The 24,838-nt window shown below is 34.3% G+C and overlaps 5 protein-coding genes across 7 annotated transcripts; all 5 read left to right on the top strand.

The window, feature by feature from the left end:
• The first annotated feature begins 1,541 nt into the window (after positions 1-1,541).
• On the top strand, positions 1,542-2,324 carry LOC120191617. Its single transcript, XM_039194534.1, has 4 exons — positions 1,542-1,609; positions 1,758-1,857; positions 1,961-2,044; positions 2,124-2,324. Exons 1-4 carry the CDS (start codon positions 1,557-1,559, stop codon positions 2,322-2,324), a joined length of 438 nt encoding a protein of 145 aa, XP_039050465.1. The 5' UTR covers positions 1,542-1,556.
• Positions 2,325-8,054: 5,730 nt separating this feature from the next.
• LOC120191616 lies at positions 8,055-9,101 on the top strand. The gene is made up of 2 exons (XM_039194533.1): positions 8,055-8,446; positions 8,720-9,101. The coding sequence occupies exons 1-2, from the start codon at positions 8,055-8,057 to the stop codon at positions 9,099-9,101; spliced, it is 774 nt and encodes a 257-aa protein (XP_039050464.1).
• Positions 9,102-14,665: 5,564 nt separating this feature from the next.
• LOC120191539 (outer envelope pore protein 16-2, chloroplastic-like) lies at positions 14,666-17,131 on the top strand. 2 transcript variants are annotated; one of them, XM_039194479.1, is made up of 6 exons: positions 14,666-14,989; positions 15,082-15,214; positions 16,103-16,134; positions 16,567-16,600; positions 16,681-16,748; positions 16,906-17,131. In XM_039194479.1, exons 1-6 carry the CDS (start codon positions 14,702-14,704, stop codon positions 17,047-17,049), a joined length of 699 nt encoding a protein of 232 aa, XP_039050410.1. In that variant the 5' UTR covers positions 14,666-14,701; the 3' UTR covers positions 17,050-17,131. The 2 variants fall into 2 exon arrangements, with proteins under 2 accessions (XP_039050410.1, XP_039050411.1); XM_039194480.1 differs by having other exon boundaries at positions 16,914-17,114.
• An 837-nt stretch (positions 17,132-17,968) lies between these two features.
• Positions 17,969-19,659, top strand: LOC120191538 (zinc finger CCHC domain-containing protein 10-like). The gene is made up of 2 exons (XM_039194478.1): positions 17,969-18,038; positions 18,657-19,659. Exon 2 carries the CDS (start codon positions 18,657-18,659, stop codon positions 19,431-19,433), a length of 777 nt encoding a protein of 258 aa, XP_039050409.1. The 5' UTR covers positions 17,969-18,038; the 3' UTR covers positions 19,434-19,659.
• A 3,197-nt stretch (positions 19,660-22,856) lies between these two features.
• Positions 22,857-24,823, top strand: LOC120191537 (ubiquitin-conjugating enzyme E2 32-like). 2 transcript variants are annotated; one of them, XM_039194476.1, is made up of 5 exons: positions 22,857-23,013; positions 23,197-23,328; positions 23,597-23,681; positions 23,935-24,098; positions 24,181-24,823. In XM_039194476.1, exons 1-5 carry the CDS (start codon positions 22,903-22,905, stop codon positions 24,667-24,669), a joined length of 981 nt encoding a protein of 326 aa, XP_039050407.1. In that variant the 5' UTR covers positions 22,857-22,902; the 3' UTR covers positions 24,670-24,823. The 2 variants fall into 2 exon arrangements, with proteins under 2 accessions (XP_039050407.1, XP_039050408.1); XM_039194477.1 differs by lacking the exon at positions 23,197-23,328 and having other exon boundaries at positions 22,872-23,013.
• The last annotated feature ends 15 nt before the right edge of the window (positions 24,824-24,838 follow it).

Genomic DNA, 24,838 nt, shown 5'->3' with positions numbered 1-24,838 from the left:
ACGTTTTGAAGGAATCTTTAATGCGTTTTTGATTTGATGGAGGAAATAAAGCGCGTGAATATAGCATAGAACGGAAGCTTAGCCTATATTAATAGAATATTAATTGCTCGATCAATTACATGATTGATCATTTTTATTTTTATTTTGTATATTTTTTATTAAATTTGGAAAATATAATATTTAATTATTTTTATTTAATTAAGACGTGATTATTTTTATTTAATTTTTTCATTTTCTTCATTAATGACAGTTAGAATTTTAACAATTAAATATTTAAAAGTTAATAAATAAGTAATCGTATCTTAATTAAATATAAATATAAATAATAATAATAATATCTTAATTAAATAAAAATAAAATAACAAATTATTATATTTTTTGAATTTAATAAAAAATGTAACATTTAAACAAATGTGACCAATCTTACGTTAAATTATAAGTATTTTCTTTTGGGTTTCCCCAATCTCTCAATTTTAACTTCGTTTTTTAGTTTTTTTTCCCTTTCAACTTCTACTCTCGTGGTTATATCGGATTCGATAAGTTTTTGGAATCAGAGAGCGAGAGAAAGCTGCAATGGGTGCTCAAGAAAAATCTCAAGGGAACTCCAATTCAATGCAGGTCAGCTCAATCTCTCACCATTTTATAGAAGCTTTGTTTGGAGCCATATGATCGGCCTTTTTTTTAGTTCACTTCCAAAGATAAGCTAGGTATTCTTTGCAGAGTAAGTGAAGCTGCTTTCTTTCAATTAATATAACTTTATTTTTGGCTTCGTAGTTTGAGGTTCCTTTCATTTCCTTTTCTTTTTACTCTTGTCCCGAAGTGTTATTTGTTAAATATGACTTTGGTTTTGGCTTGAACTTTGAAGTGTTTGGTGAAGCGAATTTGGCTTTAAGTGGGATACCAGCCAATTCTGTTATTGGGCAATTAGAGAATTTGGTTTTAAGTTAGCATATTTGTGCTTTTTCATGGTAGTCTTTTTGCGATTCTAGTGTTTAATATATATGTTCAGAATGTGGACAAGTGTGTGTTTTATTTGTCAAGCAATGGATAAGGTATATTTAGCGAACCTTTCTTATTTTACTTCAAATAGTTGTTGTTTACATACCTTGCACATATTCCCAAAGAGGTATTGGAAGTACGATCTAAATTACAGTTGCTAGAGATTTCTGAGTTATGATGAGCGTGTTGTTCCGTGGGTGACTTACCTAATCTTAATGCAAAAACAGTTGCATACCTAATCTTGAATGCAAAAACAGTTGCATCATCGATAGAAACATCATGTGTTCAAGCAGAAGCATACAGATATCCAAATGTTATGGTAGGAAAATAATTACCTGGGAAATTTGCTTAAGACGGAGTCACGGGGGAGGGGTCATATAAGTTATTATTTGTTGTCAGTTTGACAACGGACGAATAACTGCTCAAGGTCTATCTTCATGTTAATGTGACTGCATTATTTTAATGATATTGTCATTGTGTGGGTCGACTAACACCATATCTTGCTCACGTTGTTTATATATGAATTCAGCGAGTGAAGGTCTATCGTTTGAGTGAGGATGGTAAATGGGATGATCAAGGAACTGGCCACGTCACTGTTGATTATTCGGAGGTTTGGTTAAAATCTTTTTCTTTCTTTTTCATCGTTTCTATAGTTTTGTTCTTCCAGTCTGGATTTACTGGATTTATTTTTGAAAATAACCTATTTTTATGACAATGTGTTCTTGCTTTTAAATGAATGCATATATGCTATAATTCAGAGATCAAAAGAACCTACTTTATTTGTTTTTGATGAAGAAGACAATGAGACTTTGCTTTTACACCGCATCAGCCCTGATGACATTTACAGAAAGCAAGAGGGTATTTTCTGGCTTTGATGATAGCAAACATGCTGCTCTTAACTGGATCATTGTCATTTTTGAATATTTCAGTTTGGTTGAATTATATATGCATTTATCTTCAGATACAATCATATCATGGAGAGACTCGGAATATTCTACAGAATTGGCACTTAGTTTCAAGAGAATACGGGATGCTCTTACTTATGGTAAGTATTACTTAATTGTTTATGGATTGTATCATGATTTTTGGTTTATTCCTTGTTGAGTGTTTGCATTCTATTGCAGGGACCATATTTGCAAATTGCAAAGAAATATGCATTTAAGCCAGATAGTGAGGCTAATGGTAGAGAACAGGCTGATTTGGAGAAATCACTAAGTTTGAGAGATGGCAGAACGTACAAGGAGGTTGTGAGTGTGGCTAACAGTAGGAGTTTGGATCAACAACGAATGGTGAATAGGGAGGCCAGAAGAAAGCAAATGGAGTGAGAAATGTATGGGATATGCACATCCTATCAGAAGATTTTTGCTGGGCGAAAAACTCCTTAACAGGGGCTATTAAAGATCCCTTACAGCCTGATATGGTGGTGAGAGCCAGGGTTTCAAACAGCGGAACGCAAACGTTATAGCGGCCGTTATTTTGCGGTTGTGCCGTTGTCTGAAACCGATATTGACGATTTTAACGGTGGGTAACGGATTCACATCGATAACAGTCCGTCGTGCCCGCAATTTAACGGGTAACGGTGTATAACGTCGATAACAGGACGTTAATAGCATTATTCTACCGTTACCGCAAAAAAACTTAAAAAAACTGTGTTTATCATCGCACGTTGACCACCACTGTTGAATATGATCTACGCTCGAAGGAGTTTTTGAGAGTTGGGAGACGGGAGTTGGAGAGGATAAAGGCAAAGCTTCTGAATTTTCTTTCTTTTTTTTAATTGAAATACATGAACTGTTTTTCAATTCAAGGAAAATATAAAGTGGGCCGTCCCACTCCCATTTCACTTTTTTTAATAAATTATAAAATATATTTTCAAGGGATATATTAATTTGTCATCCTCCCACCTTTTAAAATTTATAATTTAATCCTAATTTTAGAATGTAAACTTTAATTTTTTTAATTTAATCCTAATTTCAGTAATCTAAATTTCTACAATTTAAATTTTATACTTTTATTTTAATTCTATTTAATTTAGTTATTTTTTGTTCTTTAAGTTTATTCAAATTCCATTCAACATTTCAACATTCATTTTTCATATTTCATTACATTTTATTATCATGTTAAACTAATGTAATTAAATAGTAATTCAATTTCAATAATACATTATTTAAAAAAAACTTTATGTATATACAAATTTCAAATTTTATTGAAATTGAAGCATTCTAAAATTCATTAAAAATGTTTTCTTATAATTATAATTATAATTATTATGTTTTAGGATAAGTTGTGTGAAATTTTAAAAAAATCACGACCGCGACATCCACAGTGACCGCGATGGCATCCGCTATACCCGCAAACGCGATAAACGCGACGCGACCGAAAACGCTATTTGAAACCCTGGTGAGAGCTTTGGCAAAGGAGGGTTTTCAGGTTAAGATAATAAGGTGGGGATATGTTAGGAATGCCAGTATTATTATGTTCAATACAAATGAAGAGTTTTTAAAGGTGTGGTCAAGTCTTAGAGAGAAATTCCACTGCTGGTTTGATTGGGTAGATCCTTTGTTGAGTGAAGATGGAGTCCCTTTGGCCTATTGCTTGGTCGAGTTGGTTGGTTTACCGCTTCTTAGTTAGAGCGTACCTTTTCTGGAGAAGCTTGGAGGTAATTGGGGAAAGGTTGTTAGTATAATGGAGGAAACAAGAAATAGAGATGACCTCTCTTCGGCCAGATTGTTGTTAAGGGTTGCAAGCCCTTTTGATGTACAAGAATATGTTATTGTAGGATCTTATGGAAGATCGTTTAAAGATAAAATTAATGTGGGATCCAGCTCTAAATCTATCTCTGAAGCTTTAGAAGTCATGAGGCAGAATTGTTCATATGGCAGCTGCAGTGACGATGTGTCAAAGGGGGAAGATGGTGGAAACACAGAGAAGGAAGAAGACAATAGTGAGAACTCAGCAGAAGGATTCTGGTCAAAGGTTGACACGTGGCTTCAGAATAGTCAATATAGGGGGATGTCAGAAGAAGGTGGGGAACAGTATCTGAAAAAGAAGTCTGACTCTTTGCCCAATACTAATGGGGTGTCAGACAAATTTGAATTTGAATTAAATCCCAGTGGGGATTATGCAGGCCTTGGGCTGCGAGAGGCTGTGGACCAGAGTCTTCCGACCCATTTTGATTCTAATTGGGAGTCTTATTCTCCTGTTACTAAAATTATCCCAGCTGGCCCTGCTGTGAAGTTGAATTGGGCCAGGTCAGTAAATCAAAATAAGGTTCAGAATCTGTCTGAATTTATTGCAGAAGAAAGAATTTACCATTAGAAGAAGAAATAGAAGGGGGTCAGGAAGATGACGGCATTGTTCTTGGTAAGCTAGTAGAAGGAACTCTGATGCAAGCGGATAACAGTGAAGCAAAATTTTTAAAGCGGTTGAATCAGGGACTTCATGGTTCTACATGTTTGTCTATTAGAAGTGCCCCTGATGGTAGAAGGGGAAGAGGACGCTTTGCTCGAGTCTATAGGAGGTCAAGAGATAGAAGAATATGGTTGTGTTCTGCTATTGAAGATGATGACTTTCGCCCACTGGCTACTACGAGGATTAAGCAGAACATTTATGATTTTAGAAGAAGTTATCAATTTTCTAGAACTATTATTGGAAGTGGATAAGATAAGGACTTCAATTATTCTGTCGATTTCCAGAATACATCTATGGTCCCTGTCATTAGTAGTGATATCGTCGAGAGTGTGGAAGCAACTAATGTGACTGCTTCAGGGAAAGGAAATGAAAACATAAGGAAGAGGAGAGTCTTAATTTTTGAAGCTCTTGAACTGGTTAATAATTCGACTATTTCATCATCCTCTTTTTCATAATTGATGAAGGAAGCATTGGATACATGAGAAGTCTGTGAGATGTTAGGAATTTCATTTAAGGAAGGGAATGAGGCTTTTATTGAAAAATTATTAAGTCTTGAAAAAGAGTCAGATGTAGTAAGGGGAGGATGATGGTTGGACTGTATATGTTGTGTGTAGGGGGTATTTCTTGTTTATGAATAAATTAAGTATTATTTCGTGGAACATTAGGGGTCTCGGGAGGAGTGAAAAGTGTGTAGCTGTAGCAAGGCTTGTCAAGAAGTTGAAACCAATTTTTTCTGTTCATTCAAGAATCCAAGTTGGAACGATGCCATGGGTCGATTTTAAGAAGAATATGGGGTAACTTGTTAAAGGGGGTGCAGGTCTCTCTAGCACAGGGTTCATCGGGGGGTTTGATTTATTTGTGGAATGAGAATGTGGTTCAAGTCACAGATCAGATGTTCATAGTAGGTTTTTGGAATTAGTGGGAAAAATTTAAGAATGGTCCGATGGAGTTTGTAGTTATTAATGTTTATGGGCCTCCAGTTGAAGCTGAGAAGGAGGATTTTTATGAGGAGTTTCTAAACTATGTTAGTGCTATAAATTTACCAGTTTGTTTAGGGGGAGATTTCAACGCGTATCTTGATCCAGAAGAAAAGATTGGGAAATCACAAAATTGGCATACTATCGATATTTTCAGTATTTTGTGCAACATGCCAAACTTATTAACTTGCCTGTGTTAGGAGGTTCTTTCACTTGGTGCAACAATATAGAATATTCAACATGGGTGAGACTAGACCAGTTTCTAATTTGTGCAAGATTCTTTAAGAATTTCCCTAACATTTCGCAGTTTCTTTTACCAAAATCTATTTTAGATCATAATCCAGTTTTGTTGGAGGATAAGTCTACAAATTAGGGCCCTAAACCTTTTAGGTTCTTTAACTTTCTTTTAGAAGAACAAGGTTTCGATGACTTAGTTGTAGAATCTCTGGTAGTAGATAAAAGGAAGAAAAATAGTGGTGGAATCTTCAGAATACTGCAAAAAGCTAAAAATAAAATCAAGAACTGGTCTGGAAGTAGCCATTTAGGGCTGGCAGAGTCCATTTCGTTGCTGGAAATTAAAATTAACAGTTTGGACTTAAAGTGTCAAGGTGAAAATTTGTTTGCATGGGAACGGGATCAATTGACTGAATTTAAAATGGAATTATGGAGGCTACTAAGGATCGAGGAGAAGATTTGGTTTCAAAAATCCAGAAATAGGTGGAATAAAGATGGTGACAGGAATACAAGGTTTTTTTCACCTTATTGCTATGAAAAGGAACATAATCAACACTATTTATTCTATCAATTTTAAAGGCATATTAATCTCGGATCCAGAACAGATAAAAGACAGTGTGTTTAATTTTTTCAAGAATGCCTACAATGAAAAAACAACACTGGAAGTTGAGGGCCTGAATTTTGATTTTAAACAGTTATCTCAAGCTCAAAGTGATTTTCTAGAGGAGGTGTTTACAGAGCAAGAAGTGTGGCAAGCAATTTCATCTTCTGAAAGTGCAAAAGCTCCTGGGTCGGATGGTTTCACCATGGGTTTTTACAAAAGTACTGGAAGTTTTTAAAGGTGAAGATTATCGAGTTTATTTTCTTCAGATTTCTACAATGGAAAGTAGTGGGTTCATGGGGTTAATCACGCTTTTATTACCTTGATTCTAAAGAAAGGTAATCCTGAGAGTATTGAAGATTATAGACCTATTAGTCTAGTGGGCAGCTTGTATAAGATTCTCTCTAAAGTTCTTTCAAAAAGACTTATATCTTGTGTTAAAGATATTGTTAGCCCTACACAGTTTGTTTTCATTCCGGGGAGGCAATTGTTGGATTGTGCTTGTTTAGCCAATGAAGCATCGATTACTGGAGGAAACAAGGACTGTAGGGGGTTGTTTTTAAAGTGGATTTTAGCAGAGCATATGACACTGTGGATTGACAGATTTTGTTAAGGCTTATGAAGGAGATGGGCTTCGAAGAAAAGTGGTGTTCTTGGATTGATCAGTGTATTTCCACAACCTCAATATCTGTTTTATTGAATAGTCTCCTATAAAAGAGTTTCATATTGCAAAAGGTTTGCGACAAGAATGTAGTCTTTCTCCTATTTTGTTTAACGTGGTTGGTGAACTTCTTCATATGATGTTAGCTAAAGATGTGGATTCGGGCTTATTCTAAGGATTTTCTTTTGGAAAGAGTCAAAACTGTTTCAATTAGACTCATCTTCAGTTTGTTGACGACTTAATTTTTTTTGTCGAGCCTCCATCACTCAAATTAAAAATGTTAGACGAGTGTTGACGATTTTTAGTTTTATGACGGGGCTTCATCTTAATTTAGTTAAAAGCAAACTTTATGGTATTAATGTGGAGGAGGACATCATTGGTAATTGGGCTAAGGACATTAGCTGCTCTATTGGTTTCTTTCTGACGGTTTATTTAGGCCTTCCGTTAGGGGCTAAAAAAATTGTGAGAAATTGTAGGAGCTGGTCATCGTCAACTTCGATAAGAAATTGGCGGATGGAAAGCTTCCTCTTTGTTTATGGTCGGTAGATTGGTGCTTATAAAGTCGGTATTATCCTCCTTACCTATATTTTATCTTTCCATTTTCAAGATTCCATCTAAGATTTGTCAAAAATTGAACTCTTTGATGGAGAACTTTTTATGGGGGTGGAGGGGAAGAGAAGAAGAAAAATGCATTGGGTGAGTTGGAATAAGATCTGTAAACCAAAAAGAGCAGGTGACCTAGGAGTTGCTGACTTGAAGCTTACTAATAGAGCTTTGTTGGGAAAGTGGGTTTGGAAGTTTGCAAATGAGAAAGAATCCTTGTGGAAGAATTTATTATGCTCTAAACATAATGTTAGTTGTATTTCTATGGATGTAAATAAATTCCTTTCTCACAAGGACTCTTGGATTTGGAGAGGTATTGTGAGCTACACGAAGGATGATTTCATTGGAGGATGCATTAGATCTCATGCGAGGCTACAAGTTGGGAATGGCAAATTGATTTCCTTCTGGGATGATACATGGCTGGGGGATTTTCCTTTGAAAGTTCTTTTTCCTAGGATTTTTGCTCTTTCATCAAACCAAGGGGGGTAAGGTTGCTGATTTTGGTAGCTTTGATTCGAATGGATGGGAGTGGAATTTTAAGACTAGGAGGAACCTATGTGATTGAGAAATGGTTCAACTGGTTGGATTATTGGGTAAGCTCAATGATATCAAATTAAATGAATATTTGGAGGATTGTTTGCTTTGGGATGGCGTGGGTGAGGGGTTGTATTCTGTAAAAGCTTGCACGACATCAATCTCCTCAGTTGATGAGGATCCTTTCATTTGGAGTAAATGTGTTTGGCAGGGACTGGTTCCTCCTAGAGTAGAGGTTTTCCTTTGGCAAGTATCACTCAATAAATTAGCGATTAGAGTGGAATTGAAGAAAATGGGAATTCCTATAGGGGAGGACATTCAATGCCCCTTTTGCAATCAAGCTGAAGAATCAGTTCAGCACCTGTTTATTTCCTGCCAGTTTTCATGGGTGTTATGGAATATAATTATAAGCTATTGGGGTTTCAGGTTAGCCTTACCTACTGATCCTTCTTCACTTCTAAATTCATAGTCTGTTTTGAGGCCTTATTCAGATATGTAGAAGTTTATTCCGGGGGCTGTTTTTTGGTCAATTTGGAAGACGAGAAATGAAATTATTTTTGAAAGAGGTAAGATGGACATCCTTACTGTTTTTCACAGTTAGGGTATGGTTAGCGAAATGGTTCCTAGCTAAGTATCCTCTACTCTCTATTCAAGTGGATTCTTTAATTGGGGATCCTTCATTGGTTGATAAAATTTTAGCTTCTATGGATTTGAACAGCCTGTGGTTAGCTGGAGTCCTCCTCCAGTCGATGTTTTTAAGTTTAACATGGATGGTGCTGTGAGTAGTGTTGGGATGTTAGTTGGAATTGGGGGAATTCTAAGAGATAGGAATCGGATTAAGCTTTTTTCATTTTCAGAAAAAATAGGTCCTACTCCTATCATTTTAGTAGAGTTGAAAGCTATCAAAAGAGGATTAGACATCTTTGTGTCATCAGAATGGGTAATGAAGGGAAGGCTCATTATTGAAAGTGATTGCAAGTTAGCCGTGGATTGGTTGAATTATCAGGAGTCGGTTCCACCTTTTCTTTTAAACGTTGTTAAGGATATTGCGGCTACTGTTTTGAGAATGAGGTCATTGTGAGGTGGATTCCGAGAAGCTGCAATTGCGAGGCAGATTTGCTTGCAAAGGAGGGGATTGGATAATGGTTCACTTTGTTGTACTGAGTTCGGATGTTTTATTCCAAGGGGGTTATTAGAGTGTGGTTAATTTTATGTATATACAAGGAGTGGTTTAATTCTTATGTAATTTATTTATAATCAATATATTCTGGTACTCTTTTCCTCCTTTCGCTAGTCGGTTCTAACCTCATGGTAAAGGACTACTAAGAAGGAGGTTTTTAATGAGACCTACTATTCCTATAAAAAAACAGTAAGTACTTTTGAAATCTGATTGAAATTAATTATTAATTCTTACTCCTTAATTTAATCAAACATTGCATCCTTATAAATGGTTTAACTTTCTTACTGGTTTTCCCCCCAAAAGAGACTTCAATTCCAGGCAAAAACTAACTTTAAATTTATTAGCAGTTATTTTGGTTAATCTAATAATTTATTTGACTTCTGCCTTAGAAGTAGGAAGACATGAATTAAATGTGCTTTATTTCTTGAGTTACTTGCGTCTTCAACCTCTGATTCACAGAAAATTGTTTTTTCCCCAGACATCTATGTGAATTTTATATTAGATTTTCTTATTAAATTTACCATTTGAGCAATTTTGAAATACAATCATGGATAATGACATAATGTTTGTCTCATATATGATTACTGCAGATGAGATATTTCACGCAGTAAATAGCGAGTTGAGGGAGTTGCCAGCTGTGGAGCTTTCTACTCTTCCCATAATCCTCAATGTTATAATGAATTATCGAGTTCTCTTGATTGCATTCTGTTTCGGTTTATTTTTGTTGCTTGCTGTAGTTTTGAGCCTTTTTTCTTTTCAAAAACATTGGACATGTTTACTCATAATGCTTTTCTCCCTCATCTTCTCTCTCTATCTCTTAAAGTATGAAGTTAATGGTTTTTAAGCTCCCATAATTCTAAGCGTCAACAGTCCGATTGAATCATGGATCTTAGATTCAGGGGCATTTTTCCACTCCACCCCATGCCAAGAAATCATGGAGAACTATGTCAGTGGTGACTTTGGGAAGGTTCATCTAGCTGATGATGAAACCTTGAAGATCGTCGGAAAATGAGACATCCGATTAAAGTTGCCAAACCAGACCACTTGGAAACTGAAATAAGTGAGACATATTCCTGGTCTCAAAAGAAATTTCATTTCAGTAGGACAACTTGATGGAGAAGGATAGAGTACAACCTTTTTAGGTTGTGAATGGAAGATTACCAAAGGAGCACTCGTCATTGCTCGTGGTAAGAAGACTGACACTCTCTATGTAACCTCAAACTTAGAATATCATTACAGTAGCAGATGTTGATGGAAAATCAAACCTATGGCACCAAAGGGTTGGCCCTATGAGCGAAAAAGGGATGAAGACACTTTTTTTCAAAAGGGAAGCTGTCGGATCTAAAGAATATAGATGTCGAACTATGTGAGGATTGCATATTTGACAAACAAAAGAAAGTCAGTTTTGTAAAGATTGACAAGACACCAAGGCTGAAAAGTTAGAGTTGGTTCATACTGATGTATTGAGACCATCTCCAGTTCCATCTCTTGCAGGCTCACTATATTATGTCACCTTCATCGATGATTCTACAAGGAAAGTGTGGGTTTATTTTCTGAAGAAGAAATCAGAAGTCTTTGATACCTTCAGAAAATGGAAGGCCATGGTGGAAAATGAGACTGGTTTGAAAGTCAAGCGGTTGAGGTTTGATAATAGAGGAGAGTACAGAAATAGTAGATTCAGAGATTTCTGCGCAAACAATGGGAACAAGATAGAGACAACAGTTCCCATGGCAGTAAACAGAATGACGTAGCAGAGCGCATGAAAAAAACTCTGAATGAATATGCCAAAAATATGAGGATACTTGTCGGCTTGCCCAAATTGCTATGGGCTGAAGCTATCAACACTGAAGCTTACTTGATCAACCGTAGGCCCTCAGTTCCCTTGGATGGTGGAATACCAGAGGAATTTTGGAGCAAGAAAGAAATAAACCTTTCACACTTAAGAGTGTTTAGTTGTATTTCTTATGTATACATAACTTCTGCTGAAAGAAGTAAACTTGATGCCAAATCCAACAAATGTGTCTTTGTTGGTTATGGTGGTGATGAGTTCGGTTACTGGTTTTGGACTATGAAAATCGGAAGATCATCAAAAACAGAGATGCCATTTTCAATGAGAATGTAATGTAAAAAGACAGGTCAACCATAGAATCAAGTAGCTCCAATACCAAAGCTGAAACAAAGGAATTTGTTGAGTTTGAGTATATTTCTGGATATGATGTTCAGATCAGTCCTGAAGAAGTTCAAGAAGAACCAGACACACCAGAACTGAGACGCTCCTCTAGAATTCCTAAACCAACCCAGCGTTATTTGCCCTCTTTGTACTACTTGTTGCTGACTGACAATGGTGAACCAGAGTGCTATGATGAAGCAATACAGGTGGAGGATTCAGTCAAGTGAGAGTCTTCTATGAAAGATGAGATGGACTCGCTTATGTCAAATCAGACGTGAGAATTAGCTGAATTACCACTAGACAAGAAAGCGCTCCAAAACAAGTGGGTTTACAGGATCAAAGAAGAGCACGATGGGAGAAAACTCTACAAAGCAAGATTGGTTGTCAAAGGTTTTCAGCAAAAGAAGGTATTGACTACAATGAAATTTTCTCTCCAGTCGTGAAGCTGTCTACAATCATATTGGTGTTGAAAATTGTAGCTGCAGAGAATCAACATCTTGAGCAGTTAGATGTAAAGACAACTTTCCTTCATGGTGATTTGGAGGAAGAAATCTATATGAGGCAGGCAGAAGGCTTCATAGAGGCAGACAAGAAAAACCTGGTATGCAGGTTGAAGAAGAGCTTGCATGGTTTAAAACAAGCTCCTAGACAGTGGTACAAGAAGTTTGATAGCTTCATGGGTAGTAGTGGTTTTACCAGATGCCAAGCAGATCATTGTTGCTATATCAAGAAGTTCGACAACAACTTCATTATTTTATTGTTGTGCGTTGATGACATGCTCGTTGTAGGCTCAGACATGCAAGAGATTATAAACTTGAAGAAAAAATTGTTGAAGCAGTTTGCAATGAAAGATTTGGGCGTTGCAAAGCAGATTATTGGGATGAGAATGAAGAGAGACACAAAGTCAGGGACTTTGATGTTATCACAGACTGAGTACATCAACAAAGTACTCTCCAAGTTTAACATGCAAGATGCTAAACCAGTAAGTACACCTTTAGGTGTTCATTTTAGACTCTCCAAAGAACAGTCACCAAAGACGGAGGAAGAACGTGCACACATGGTGAAGGTATCATATGCCTCAACAATTAGAAGTCTGATGTATGTCATGGTTTGTACTAGACCAGATATTGCTCAAGCAGTGGGAGTTGTTAGTAGGTACATGAATAATCCGGGCAAGGTACATTGTGAAGTAGTCAAATGGATCCTCAGATATCTGCGGGGTACCACAAACAAAATACTTTATTTCAAAGGTGGAAATATAATATTGACAGGCTATGTAGACGTTGACATCAAAAAAAGCACTACAGGGTATGTCTATACTTTAGGAGGTACTACAGTGAGTTGGGTTTCTCAACTAAAGAAGATATTTGCTCTCTCCACAACTGAAGTAGAATATATCGCTGTTACGGAAGCCAACAAGGAGAAGGTCTGACTCCAAAGTTTCTTGGAAGAGTTAGGCAAGAAACAAGAAAACATTGTCTTGTATTGCGACAGTCAAAGTGCTATCCATCTAGCGAAGAATCCGTCTTTTCATTCCAGGACGAAGCACATACAATTGCGATATCATTTTATCCAATCTCTTTTGGAAGATGGGATTTTGAAACTTGAAAAGATCAGTCAAAATCCGGCAGACATGTTAACAAAGACGGTGACTACGGGAAAACTGAAGTTGTGTTCAGCTTCAGTTGGCATGCTGGAGTAACAAGACCAGAAATGTTGTTGCATTGATCGAGGTGTGAAGAAAGATTAAAATCAGTTTTCAAGTAGGAGATTGTTGAAAGTGAAAGTCAAAAGGGGGCATCGTCGAATGGTTTTCAACAAAGGGGGCATCGAATTTTATGGTTGATTTTGTTGATTTTTTTGGCATGGAAAATTTCAACTTTAGTTCATGCACTTTAGAGTATTTACAAGATTAGTCCTTAAGCTTCAACTATAAATACCCTAACCCATTTAGCTTCAAAATCATTGCTTTCTCCCAATACTAAAGAGTTTAGAGAGTTTTCTTGTGAGTTGTGAGTGTTTTGTAAACACCTGTAAATTTTCTATCTTTAGTAAAAGATCTGCAGCAATCTGGAGATGTGGGCATAATTGGCCGAACTCCATTATCAATTTCAGGAATTATTTTTGCGCTTTTATTTCACATTCTCACTAATCTGATCATAAGAAAATTACTCGTTTAATTCCCAACATTAAGCCAAGCTGTGTTGTCTGGTAAGAAAACTGCAAATGTTGTGCATTTATCTACCCGATCAGCTGAGGTAAACGAAGGCTCAGGTGAGGAAAATCATTTAGAGAAGGAATTGAGCAGTCCAGGAGATTCTGATGACAATAGTTCAGAAGAGGACAACCATAAAGATAAAGATCCTCCTAGAAACTGTTCAGATCGCCTGCTTATCCCCTCAGAAAATAGGCAAATAAGTGGAGAGGACTCCTCGTTGATACCGCCAAAATCGTCACCTAAATGGCCGTAAATGGATCATGAGTGGTGGCAAGGAGACTTGTTCAACTTGTTTGTTTTATTCGACTCAAGGATGTGTTTGTTGACTAAAGCAGTCCTTTGGGGACTACCAAAGTGGACACGGATTCGGAGGAAGTGAGAAATTGTCAGGGGGGACGATCGTGTATAGTGCTGCCACCGGAAGGCTAGAAGAAATGTACTCAATATCATTCCACGGCCAAGTAAGTTCTGCAATGCAGTTTCGGATGCTGTGAGCTGCCCTTGAAAGCTGCATTTGTAAAAACATTCCCCGTTTTCTCAAATATTTTGTTTTGTTTCTTTAAATCTATTCTTAAAAAATGCTCTTTGATGAAAAAAACTGATAGAATTGAGGAGTGAAATTTGCCCCTTTTTTCATTGAAAAAACATTCGATATAATTTGATATAATAATAATTTTAAAATTTATGTATTTATATATTTTAGTTTTAATTTAAAACAATTTAATTTTAAATCTTGTCTGTTTAATATTTTACAATAATATTAAATCAGATTAGTTCATTCAACTAAAACAATAATTGAATAATTATATTTTAAAGTTTAATTCCATTCGCATCTAATCGAAATATCTGTTTAACTTTGTCTAGTTGTATTAAAAAATGAATTAAATCCTCATCTTTAATCAACTATAATAGTTAGTGATAAATTTAGAAATAATATTTAGATGAACATGCATATATTAATAACATAATTTTTTTATACAGAATAGATATAATAAAATTTCAAGATAAATATTTTTAATAAAAAAATTATTAAATAAAAAAAATTAAATTTTAAGGTGAATATGTACATGATCCTCATCCGCCACTGATAATAGGTGGTGAAAACATAGAAGCATGGAATGCCACGAATCAGGATACATGCACCAGACATGGAAGCTCTTACCAACACGTGTTCTTCTACCTCTTCTGTTCTCCTCCCTCAAACCCTACCCCTCTACTTCCTTCTTTACTCATCAGCCTTTACCAACTTCTTATTGTTATTATCAGACCAAAGCAATGGGCGGCAACTTGGAGACAAGGTCTTTGCTTGACGAACTGCGTAGCTTCGACAATGGCGGATTCTGCGATCTCGGTCACCCTCTCCTCAACCGCGTTGCTGACAGCTTTCTCAAAGCTGCAAGCGTACGTGTTTGTTTATGTCTTCTTTTTGTTTGAAGAAAAGCCCCAATGAAAAGTATGATGTTTGTTGTTGGTGGGTTGATTTGAGTTTGCAGATTGGTGCAATCAAGGCTGTTGCCAGAGAGGGTTGTCGTCTAACTCTTGAAGGAAATTGGTCAACTACTTCCTCTGATCTCGATGCTTCTGGTGCTAAGAACGATAAGAAGCATCCCTTCCCTCATCTAAGAGGTATCATCAAATGCTTACTCGCTCATGATCATTTCTTTTATCTATTTGTTTAATCGGAATAATAATAATAGGAGGATTATAGTCTATTTATTAAAATTAATTTGAAATTTAAAATTAATGTGTCATGTTCTGATTAGACATATTCGGTTTTGTTATTAATAGGGACAAGGACGAAGTTAGGAGAATCAGATATTAAGAGGAGCAAATTATCTAATTTTAAAATAATAAGTATTTATTATAAAAGAGAGTATTTAATTCCAAAAAAAAAGAGAGGGACAATAATATAATTTTATTTAAGTTTAAATTGACAGGTACTTGAAATATTGTTATATAGAAAAATTTAGGAGGGGTAAAAGTCTATCTAACTGTGCATGTATCTTCGTTCCTGGATACAATATAATATAGTGACCAATAGATGTTTATGTTAAGGGGATAAACCAAAATTATAAAATTTAAGGTGAAAATATATTTTTAATAGAAAATACATTAAAAAAAATATATGATAATTTTAAATTTTCAAGGAGTATCCGTCGACTCTTTATCTCTCCCTCCCTAGATAGGGACATAATGTAAAGAAAGATGGTGAGAGTTAGAGTTTAACTACATCTAGTTTAGGATCTAAAAAGCAAAATTGACCTCCAAAATTGGAAATTCAAGATTTAATTTGTCTATTCTCAAATCTAAGAGGACCTAACAAAGCAATTGGACTTAGAGATTAGAAGACTGTTTGAGTAATTTAAAATTAACAGTTATCTAAAAATAATTAAACATAAAATTTTGGGGGGCATGACCCTTCCCGCCATAACTTTGGCTCAGTCACCGTCGATTGCTATTTCAATTTCTAGTGAAAGTTTCAATTATTATTGCTTATATATATGTTGATTGCAGGTGAAACCAATAAGAAATCCCTCGAAGCAATGGTATGCTCTTCATTCCCCTGGTGTCATATGCTGCATGCCTCTCTAAAATCATCTATATGTTTTGCTCTAAATCATAGCATCGGTCTTTATTCTCTGTATTGTTTACTCGATTCCACTCAAGTTTTACGTACAAGTATGTGTCCGGTACGAGTATACCCTTTTTCAAGCATTCAACGGATCACTCTACTTCACTACTCGTGTTCATATTCGAACATGATTGAGTATGCTTTTTCTCTTTCTCATATATTTTACTACTCATCATGTTCATAGCCGAATACGATCGAATACCCCTTTTGGAGTATAATACCTTCACATTCTCTTCCGGGTGCAGTTTTATGTTCATGCCCGTAACCAAATACATGTTTCATTCTACTATTGTGTGTGTATGTATTGATTGACGACTTTGTTACTTGTAACAATTGTATACAACAGGTGAAGAGCACTGGGAAAGAATCTCTAGAATGGGGTAAGTTTTTCCTTCTTGACAGTCCGGTAGTCGGTTGCTCCGTTTGACATAATCATGAAGCATTAATTGATCTTATACAGGGCTGGCTGCCGGCTTATATTCCGGTATTACGTATGGCCTACAAGAGGCTCGAGGCACGCACGATTGGGTAAGTTTGACTTCTTTCTTGTTAACCAAGATACATTTCTGTATCCTGGCTTCAGCCTGGATCATAGACTTGAACCGAAAAATCGATTTCATTTGGTCAACAAATCGCCGAAACACCGATCGAATTGTATGATGTTGGATATCGATTTTTGGTGCACAAAAACAGTGCCGTTGCGGAGGCACTTACGGGGATGACAGTGGCACTCACATGCGAGAATGGTTCCCATGAGCAGCTGTTGCAATGTGCCATCACTGGAGCCGCCATCTCCACAGCGGCGAATCTCCTGACCGGAATATTTTGAAACCCTCCGTCTTAATAAGACGGTATAATATGAAACTGACTGTCTTGTTTTCGCAGCTTAAGACAGAAAGACCAATTTTGTGGCATGTAATTGTTTAGTGCTTTTCTTATTTTCCTAATATGATTTTTAATATATTTATTTTCTAATTTTACAAAACAAAAATATTTAAAAGCAAAAATATATAAGAAATTTAAAGGATAAACTATATTTCCAATTTTGTGACATTTAAATTTGTGGCATGTAATTCCCCTTCTTCGTTACTCTAGATAAAAATTGTTAAAAAAATAATTTAATTAATTTAATATTTTTTTATTTAAAAAACTATTGGTTTCCTTTTTGTGATATTTATTAAATCAAGTGAATTTATCGGATTGAATAAAATTTGAAATTTACTTACAAAAATATTAATCAATTATATGGTTGGAAAAACATAAAAGAGGATATCTTAAACTTATAATAAAAAATAAATTTCCTAAAAAAGACTTTGTCCATCTTTTATCTAATATCTCATATATAATAATAAATATAATATTTTTTTTGATAAAAAGTAATACCATATGAGATAGTAAAATAATTTTAATTAATAAAAAATAACATAATATTTATAGGACAAAGAATAAGTAATATAAGATAAGAATAAATATTAAATTGACAAAAATTTTAAATTTTAAAAGATAAATTTATAGTTTTTTATACAAGATTTTAAAATTAAAATTATTATTATATCATATTACATAAAATTTAATTTTGGTAAAATAATGTGTTTGTAACAATATTTAATTAAATAATTAAATAAAAATTTTATTTGGAAATATGATCTATTTATTATAATCTGTCTAAAATATAGTTTACCAAATCCAAATTACAAGAGAAAAAGACGAAATGCCCACCTCTCGTATATATTTATGGTGAGAGTAAAAAATAAATAGCCAAATTATAAAATTTCTCTCTTTTTTTATTTGCATCTTCTCCCACGCGAAGTACTACTGGTAAGCGTTGATTCCCTTCTTGATATATGAATTTCTCCCCAAAATATGTTCAATTTAGGGTTTAATAGACTATGAACGTAGAAATTTTTTCAATCATCGTGTTTTGGGGTTGGGGTTTGCTGCTGTTCTGAAACTCTAATCCCTCCTTTTGGTGTTTACATTTCGTTGTTCTGAAGAGAAAAATCAGCTTTTCTTATGATTTCTTGGTTGTTAATTGATAGATTCGGTAAAATTAATTTTTATGCCCTAATTATATATCTTGATCTGTTTGATTTCGTTGTTAGCGAAATTTTTATTTTTCGTTTCATTGTTAAATATTGTGATTATGATAAAAATAGGGTTTTTGTATTGATTTGTTTAGTACTACTTGTTTTAGAAGGAAGGATTTGGATTGAATTGAACTGAATTGTATTTTCTTCAAGATTGGCTATCTATTCTGTGTAAAAGCATAGTGAATTTTTTTTGTAAATTGGATTTCTTTCGAGTAATTTAATTAAAAAATATATGTTTTAGAATGAAGAAACTGGGAATTTGAATGCAGGGTGCTGGAGATTTAGGTTGAATAATCTATATGTTTGTCTAACCTAGTTTTATTTTTGTTATTGTGTATTCGAAAAGATGTCGAGTAAGAAAGAAGAAAAAACCCAGGCAGCGGCTGACAGAATCAAAGCTGCAGCCTTGACTGCCGCAAAGGGTCTTAGTCGTGCTCAAGCTGAAAGGGCGGCGGCAGCTGCAGCCCGAAATGTCAATGCCTATGGGCAAAAGGAAGAGGGGCCGAGCAGATGGCAGGAGAAAAGGGAAGCGAAGCGGCAGATGTATTTGATGAGTACCGAAAAGGCGGTGCGAATTGGTGAAAGGAAAGACAAGATGACGATGACTACTACGATGGGCGCTTCACAGTGCCAAAAGTGTTTCCAAGCTGGGCATTGGTCGTATGAATGCAAGAACGAACGAGTCTACATTTCACGGCCCTCACGTACGCAGCAGCTTAAGAACCCGAAACTGAGGATGAAGCTTTCGATCTCTTATGATTTGGACAACTCAGACGTCAAGGATGAAAATGAAGGGAGTAGATCTAAGAAAAGCAAGAGGAAGCATCGAAGAGATTCTGGGTCCGGTTCTGATAGTGAGGCTTCAGTTTTTGAGACTGATAGCGGTGCCTCGTCTGTTACGGGATCGGATTCTTCCTCAGCAGATAGTAGCACAGATGACAGTTCATCATCCGAGTCTGAGGAAGAGAGGAAGAGGCAGAGGAGGAGGAAGCAGAAGAAGAAGGTGAGGCGTAGAAGGTACAGTTCATCTTCCGAGTCTTCTGATTCAGACTCCCGTTCAGATTCTGATTTCGATGATAAGAGCCATCGGAGGAAGAGCCGAAGGCATGGTAAAAGGCGATGAAGAAGAGATTTCAGTACACATCTTGCCTGTTCAATGTCGGACTCTACATGCCGGTAATCAAGCCCTCTGAAATAAGTTTGGTAGATGTTATAATTCCTTTTCCATTTACTTGTGATGCTTATAAATGACAATAGTTCCTAGTAGTTGTGAATTAGCGGAGTTGTTCGTTGATTCCTTTCATGAAAAGATTGTAGCTTGAATATGTGCACCGGGTTTTTCGAGTTTCCGACTATCATTGCATATAAACCAATTTATTTGCATTCATGATTTTATTGTATTCATGTCGGAGAGATACACACCGATAGAAATCGACAACGAAGGTGGAGGACAGATCCATGAAACGAGGGAATGAAGGATTTGGACCGCCGGAGCATCAGGGGGCAATCCGACGGGAAAACAAGGGCTAGACTAGATTATTCTAAAAAGTGTTTGATTCTTCCAAGAGTTTTTCAATTGCAGAAAGTGGTCATTGATAAATGTTTAGTTCTTCCAGCTACCACTAAATAAGATTATTTTATTTAATTTTAATTCAATATGCGAGATATTTATAAATTAAAATATATAAAACATTAAAAGATAAGGGTTTTTGTTTTACTACTTAAATTTTCAATTTTTTTAAAATTATACTTAAAATTTATTTTTTGTTTCATTTTAGTTTCCATTGTTAAAATTTTAATTAGTTTTTGTCCGTTTTAGTACCTTAGTTTTCCTTTTTTTTCTTCAAAATTTAAGTATGGTTTAGGTACTAAACGTGTTTTAGTACCTAAATTTTCAATTTTTGTAACACTTTAATTTTGGTACTAAAAATGAAACAAAAATTAAACTCTAGATATGATTTTGAAAAAAAATTAAAAGTTAAGGTACTAAAATGGATAAAATTTGATAGTGTAGGCACTAAATATGTAGTTTATCCAAAAGATAATTACAATATTAGAAAGACTTAATATAAAAATAAGTGTCTAAACTATACCTTGAATTGATTTTTGGTGTTTACATAATTTTTCGTTAAAAATAGATGTTAACATTTCCAATATTGCACTTTTAGGTGCATGGATTGTAACCGTTAGGGGTGTTCAAATTAATCCATTACCGTTAACCGATGTAACCACAATATTTTATAGGTTAATTAATCGAACCACTAAATATTAGATAACAGTTACAGTTACGGTTAATAAATTTTGATAAATGGTTAATTATTGGTTAAAAGTTAATATATTATAATTAATTAGTTATATTTTTTAAAGAATAGAATTAGAAACAAAATCAAAACAATTCCTCTTGTTTTTTAATTATCATGTTTATCTTATATAGGAGCATATTAAATCAAACATATATAGAATAAATACATGATTTTAAATTATAAAATATAAATATACACATAAGATTTTAAACTGTAAAAACGAATATACCTCGTAATATATATATTTCTACAAAATAAAATACATTTACAAATAAATAAGATTTTTTTACAAATATACATGTTTCTATCATCGTAAATTTTATAAAATTTTAAGTTTTGTTATGTTTGAAAAATATTGTAATAGGCATATGTTACCCTATAACTGAACCGTTAATTGTTATTAACCATTAGCGATTAATCATTTCTTAATGGTTAGGTTAGGGTTAACAAAATTTAATAACCGTTATAATGGTTAACTGACTGTTTAGACTTAAGAGTACATTTAACCAATCATGAAAACCTTTAGTAACCGTCTTTGAATTTGGTTGTTATCTTACGAGTGTTATGTATATAAATATTTTTCGCTTTTTTATTTAAAAAACACTTAATATTATAATTTTCTTTATAAAAAACCCCAAAAATTTTCACCATCAGTTCATGATCGTCATTGTTGATACTATTATAATCATCTCGCCGTCGCGACCAAAAATCAATCCTCTACTCACCGCAAAATTGTGTCAATCATCTTGGAAACTGCATGAAGGATCGTCGAATTTTTAGGTTTTCCTTTGATGTTTTTTCGATGATTTCAACGGTTTCAGTTGTTAGTGTGTTACACGGCCGCCACCATTGGGTTCTTCGCTATGCTCCGAATAAAATTCAGCCAATGGTAACTCTTCAGCATCAGAGGTGGGGGATGAGAGGGAGAGGTGATGACACGGAGTGTTGGGTTTTTAAAAAAAAAGTCTTTTTTAATATAATTTTTTTATTTAAAAAATAAAAAAATCAAAAAGTATAATGGTATACACCTAAAAGTGTAACATAGAAAATATTGAACACCTATTTTAAATAAAAAATTCTTTAAGCACCAAAAATTAATTTGAAGTATAATTTAAACCCTTATTTTTGTATTAAGTTTATTAGAAAATAAATGTTAAAATTAAAAAAAAACAATTTGTATCTTTCTCCCTATCTCACACACACATATATATATTAACATCAAATGATTATCGCAAATAAATTTATATTAAAAAAATAAATTATAATGATAAATTGAAATTGTTTTTTTTAAAAGGGGTCTTGTATAGTATTGACAGGAAACTTGTACAATAATTTAAAATTATTTAAAAATTACTAAATCATTTTAATAATTGTCCATTACATCTTTTTATATAATCTTATATAAGACCTTATTTTTTGATATTTACATTTTATTTTAAAATTAATTTCTATTCACATTAATGTTTTCTTTTACTTAAATAAAATATTATTAATAAAAATATATAAATACTTGAAGTAAACTTAGAATCTCATTAAAAAATACTCAAAAATATAAAATATTATTAAATGTAAAATAATAATAATAATAATATTGTTAAATTTTAAATAATTAAAACCTAACATATAAAGTAATAATGAAAATAGAATCTCTTTCATGATAGATATGATATTTGTCGACTAATATTGAAAGTTAATTCTTTAATATTTTTATATTATTTGAATGATATAATGTTAATACATCTATTTATAATGCTAAAAACTTAATTTTAATTTTTATATAATTTTAATTAATTAAATAGTGATTAATATAAAATAACAAATTTAATTTAAGACCAATATAAAATCTATTTCAATATTTTTATGACTTTATCTAATGAAATTATTTTTATTATTATATAAAATTTAATAATATATTAACGTATTATTTTTGTTAGTGTCAATCTAGTGAATCATAATTATTTTAATTAAATAAGATAAATTGTTAATTTATAAAAATAATATTATATTTATGATAATTAAATATACGAAAATCACACACTTCAAGTAACAACAGAAGCTATTATCTCTCTTCCAATGAAAAACAGCCACGTGTTCAAATCTTGAGCCAATGACGTGTCAAGTATACCGCTAAATTTCAAAACCCGAACTCTTAAATTCTTCTGCTTCGTTTGTTCTTTCTCAAATTCGATTCCTCTTTTTATATAAACACTCGACAAAGATAACAACGTATTTACATAAGGTGGTGGTAGCGGCGGCGGCTCTGGTGGCGTTTTTACGATCGGTGGTTATATGGATGAAGACAAGTATAACCTCAAGAATCCGGCGGTGAAGAGGATCTTACAAGAGGTTAAGGAGATGCAATCCAATCCGTCTGATGATTTCATGAGCCTACCTCTCGAGGTAAAACAAATATCAAAATTTTATGTTATTTTTTTATACAATTTTCCCAGGTTGATGGTTTGGATTTTTGAATGGGACAGGGATTGATTTGAAAATTTTAGGAAAAATGTTTGATGTGTTGTGAAATTGAGAGGCGTATTGAGGATTGTGATGATGAATTTGGTTTTTTTTTTTCCTTTTCAGGAGAATATATTTGAATGGCAATTCGCAATTAGGGGTCCGAGGGATTCTGAATTTGAAGGAGGGATTTATCATGGAAGGATCCAATTGCCTGCTGAGTATCCATTTAAGCCACCTTCTTTTACGTTGCTTACTGTAAGGGCTTGCTTTTACACACACACACATGTATAGGCTTGCTTTTATATATATATATGCATGTATCTGAGTATTGTATAGCATAGTTAAGACTTTTTTATGTATTTGGAGGATTCTTGGAGGTTATATCTTGGTAATTTACCTGTCAGACACGAGTACTTAAAGAAAAATGAAGAGTCCAAACAACATGGTGTAAATATTTCATTTGTTTGGTAAATTGTCTAATTTGATGTTCTAAGAAGCTCTTTTATCTGCTCATATTTTTCAGCCAAATGGACGATTCGAAACCCAAACTAAGATTTGCTTGAGCATATCAAATCACCATCCGGAGCATTGGCAACCATCTTGGAGTGGTGAGTACCTTTTGATCTCTAAGGAAAACACAATCCGAATTTTGAAATAAATTGTTATCCTGGATCGGGAAAATGAAAAACTTTTCATATGTTGTATTGTTGATTCCACTGCCATTTGACGTGTTAACATATTTGTACTGTTTCATATCTTTTTTAAGCTATGTTACTTTGACGTTTGTGAGAGTAGTCGGATATGGGGTGTCCGAATCCGGTACAGATAAAACCTGGCTAATTTGGTTGTTGGTGTTGATAGTGAGGACTGCTCTAGTGGCACTGATTGCATTCATGCCCACCAGCCCGAATGGTGCTTTAGGTTCTCTAGAATATACAAAAGAAGAGCGGCTCGCCCTAGCCATCAAGTCTCGTGATGCAGCACCTAAATTCGGGAATCCAGAACGCCAGAAACTTATTGATGAGGTATGTTTTGCTTAAGTTACTGATTACACACCTTGATACTATGATTTTGATCCTCTACTAATGAAGTTTTTTCATGTTACAGATACATGAATATATGCTAAGCAAGACTCCCCATGTTCCTCAACATAGTCCTTCACTTTCCTCAGATGAACACCCTATCGAAAGGGAAGGAGAAGCCAAGGCCCATCAGCAAGATTCTGTTACCGTCGATGCTGAGGCCGAGCACCCGAATCAAGAAGCAAGTGACAGGGTTGTCGAAGAACAACCCGTGGATGCTGGGATTGAACACCCAAATGAAGAAGTAGGTGGCGGGGTTGTAGAAGAACAACCTGTGGATCCTGGCAACGCTTATCCCTTTCCCGCATACACAAGAGTTGTGAGAGAGATTCCTGCAGGGGCACCAAGAAACCAGCCACTGCAAAGGCCAAAGATGAGGGTTCAACAATCTGCTGTCGCTGACCGCTTGTTTACATGGGCTGCTGTCGGACTTACTATCGCAATTTTGGTTCTTTTGTTTAAGAGGTTCATCAAATCGGGTGGTCATGGTGCTGTTTTCATGGGTGGTTCATAGTTCCACCAACAGAGAAATCTATCAAAATATATGTTTGTTTTTAAATTAGGATGGGATCAATTTGAAGTATATTGAGCTTTTGTAATTAATTTATGTAAGCAGGATTAATACACTTATATGTTTTTCAATTTAATAAAAAGTATATTTTATAATTCATTCATGAACGTAA

The sequence above is a fragment of the Hibiscus syriacus genome, unplaced genomic scaffold (genome assembly GCF_006381635.1).
Source record: "Hibiscus syriacus cultivar Baekdansim isolate YM2019G1 unplaced genomic scaffold, ASM638163v2 tig00116970_pilon, whole genome shotgun sequence".
In the NCBI taxonomy this organism is placed as follows: Eukaryota; Viridiplantae; Streptophyta; class Magnoliopsida; order Malvales; family Malvaceae; genus Hibiscus; species Hibiscus syriacus.
The sequence above is the reverse complement of the archived record's forward strand: the minus strand, read 5'-3'. Positions and strand labels throughout refer to the sequence as shown.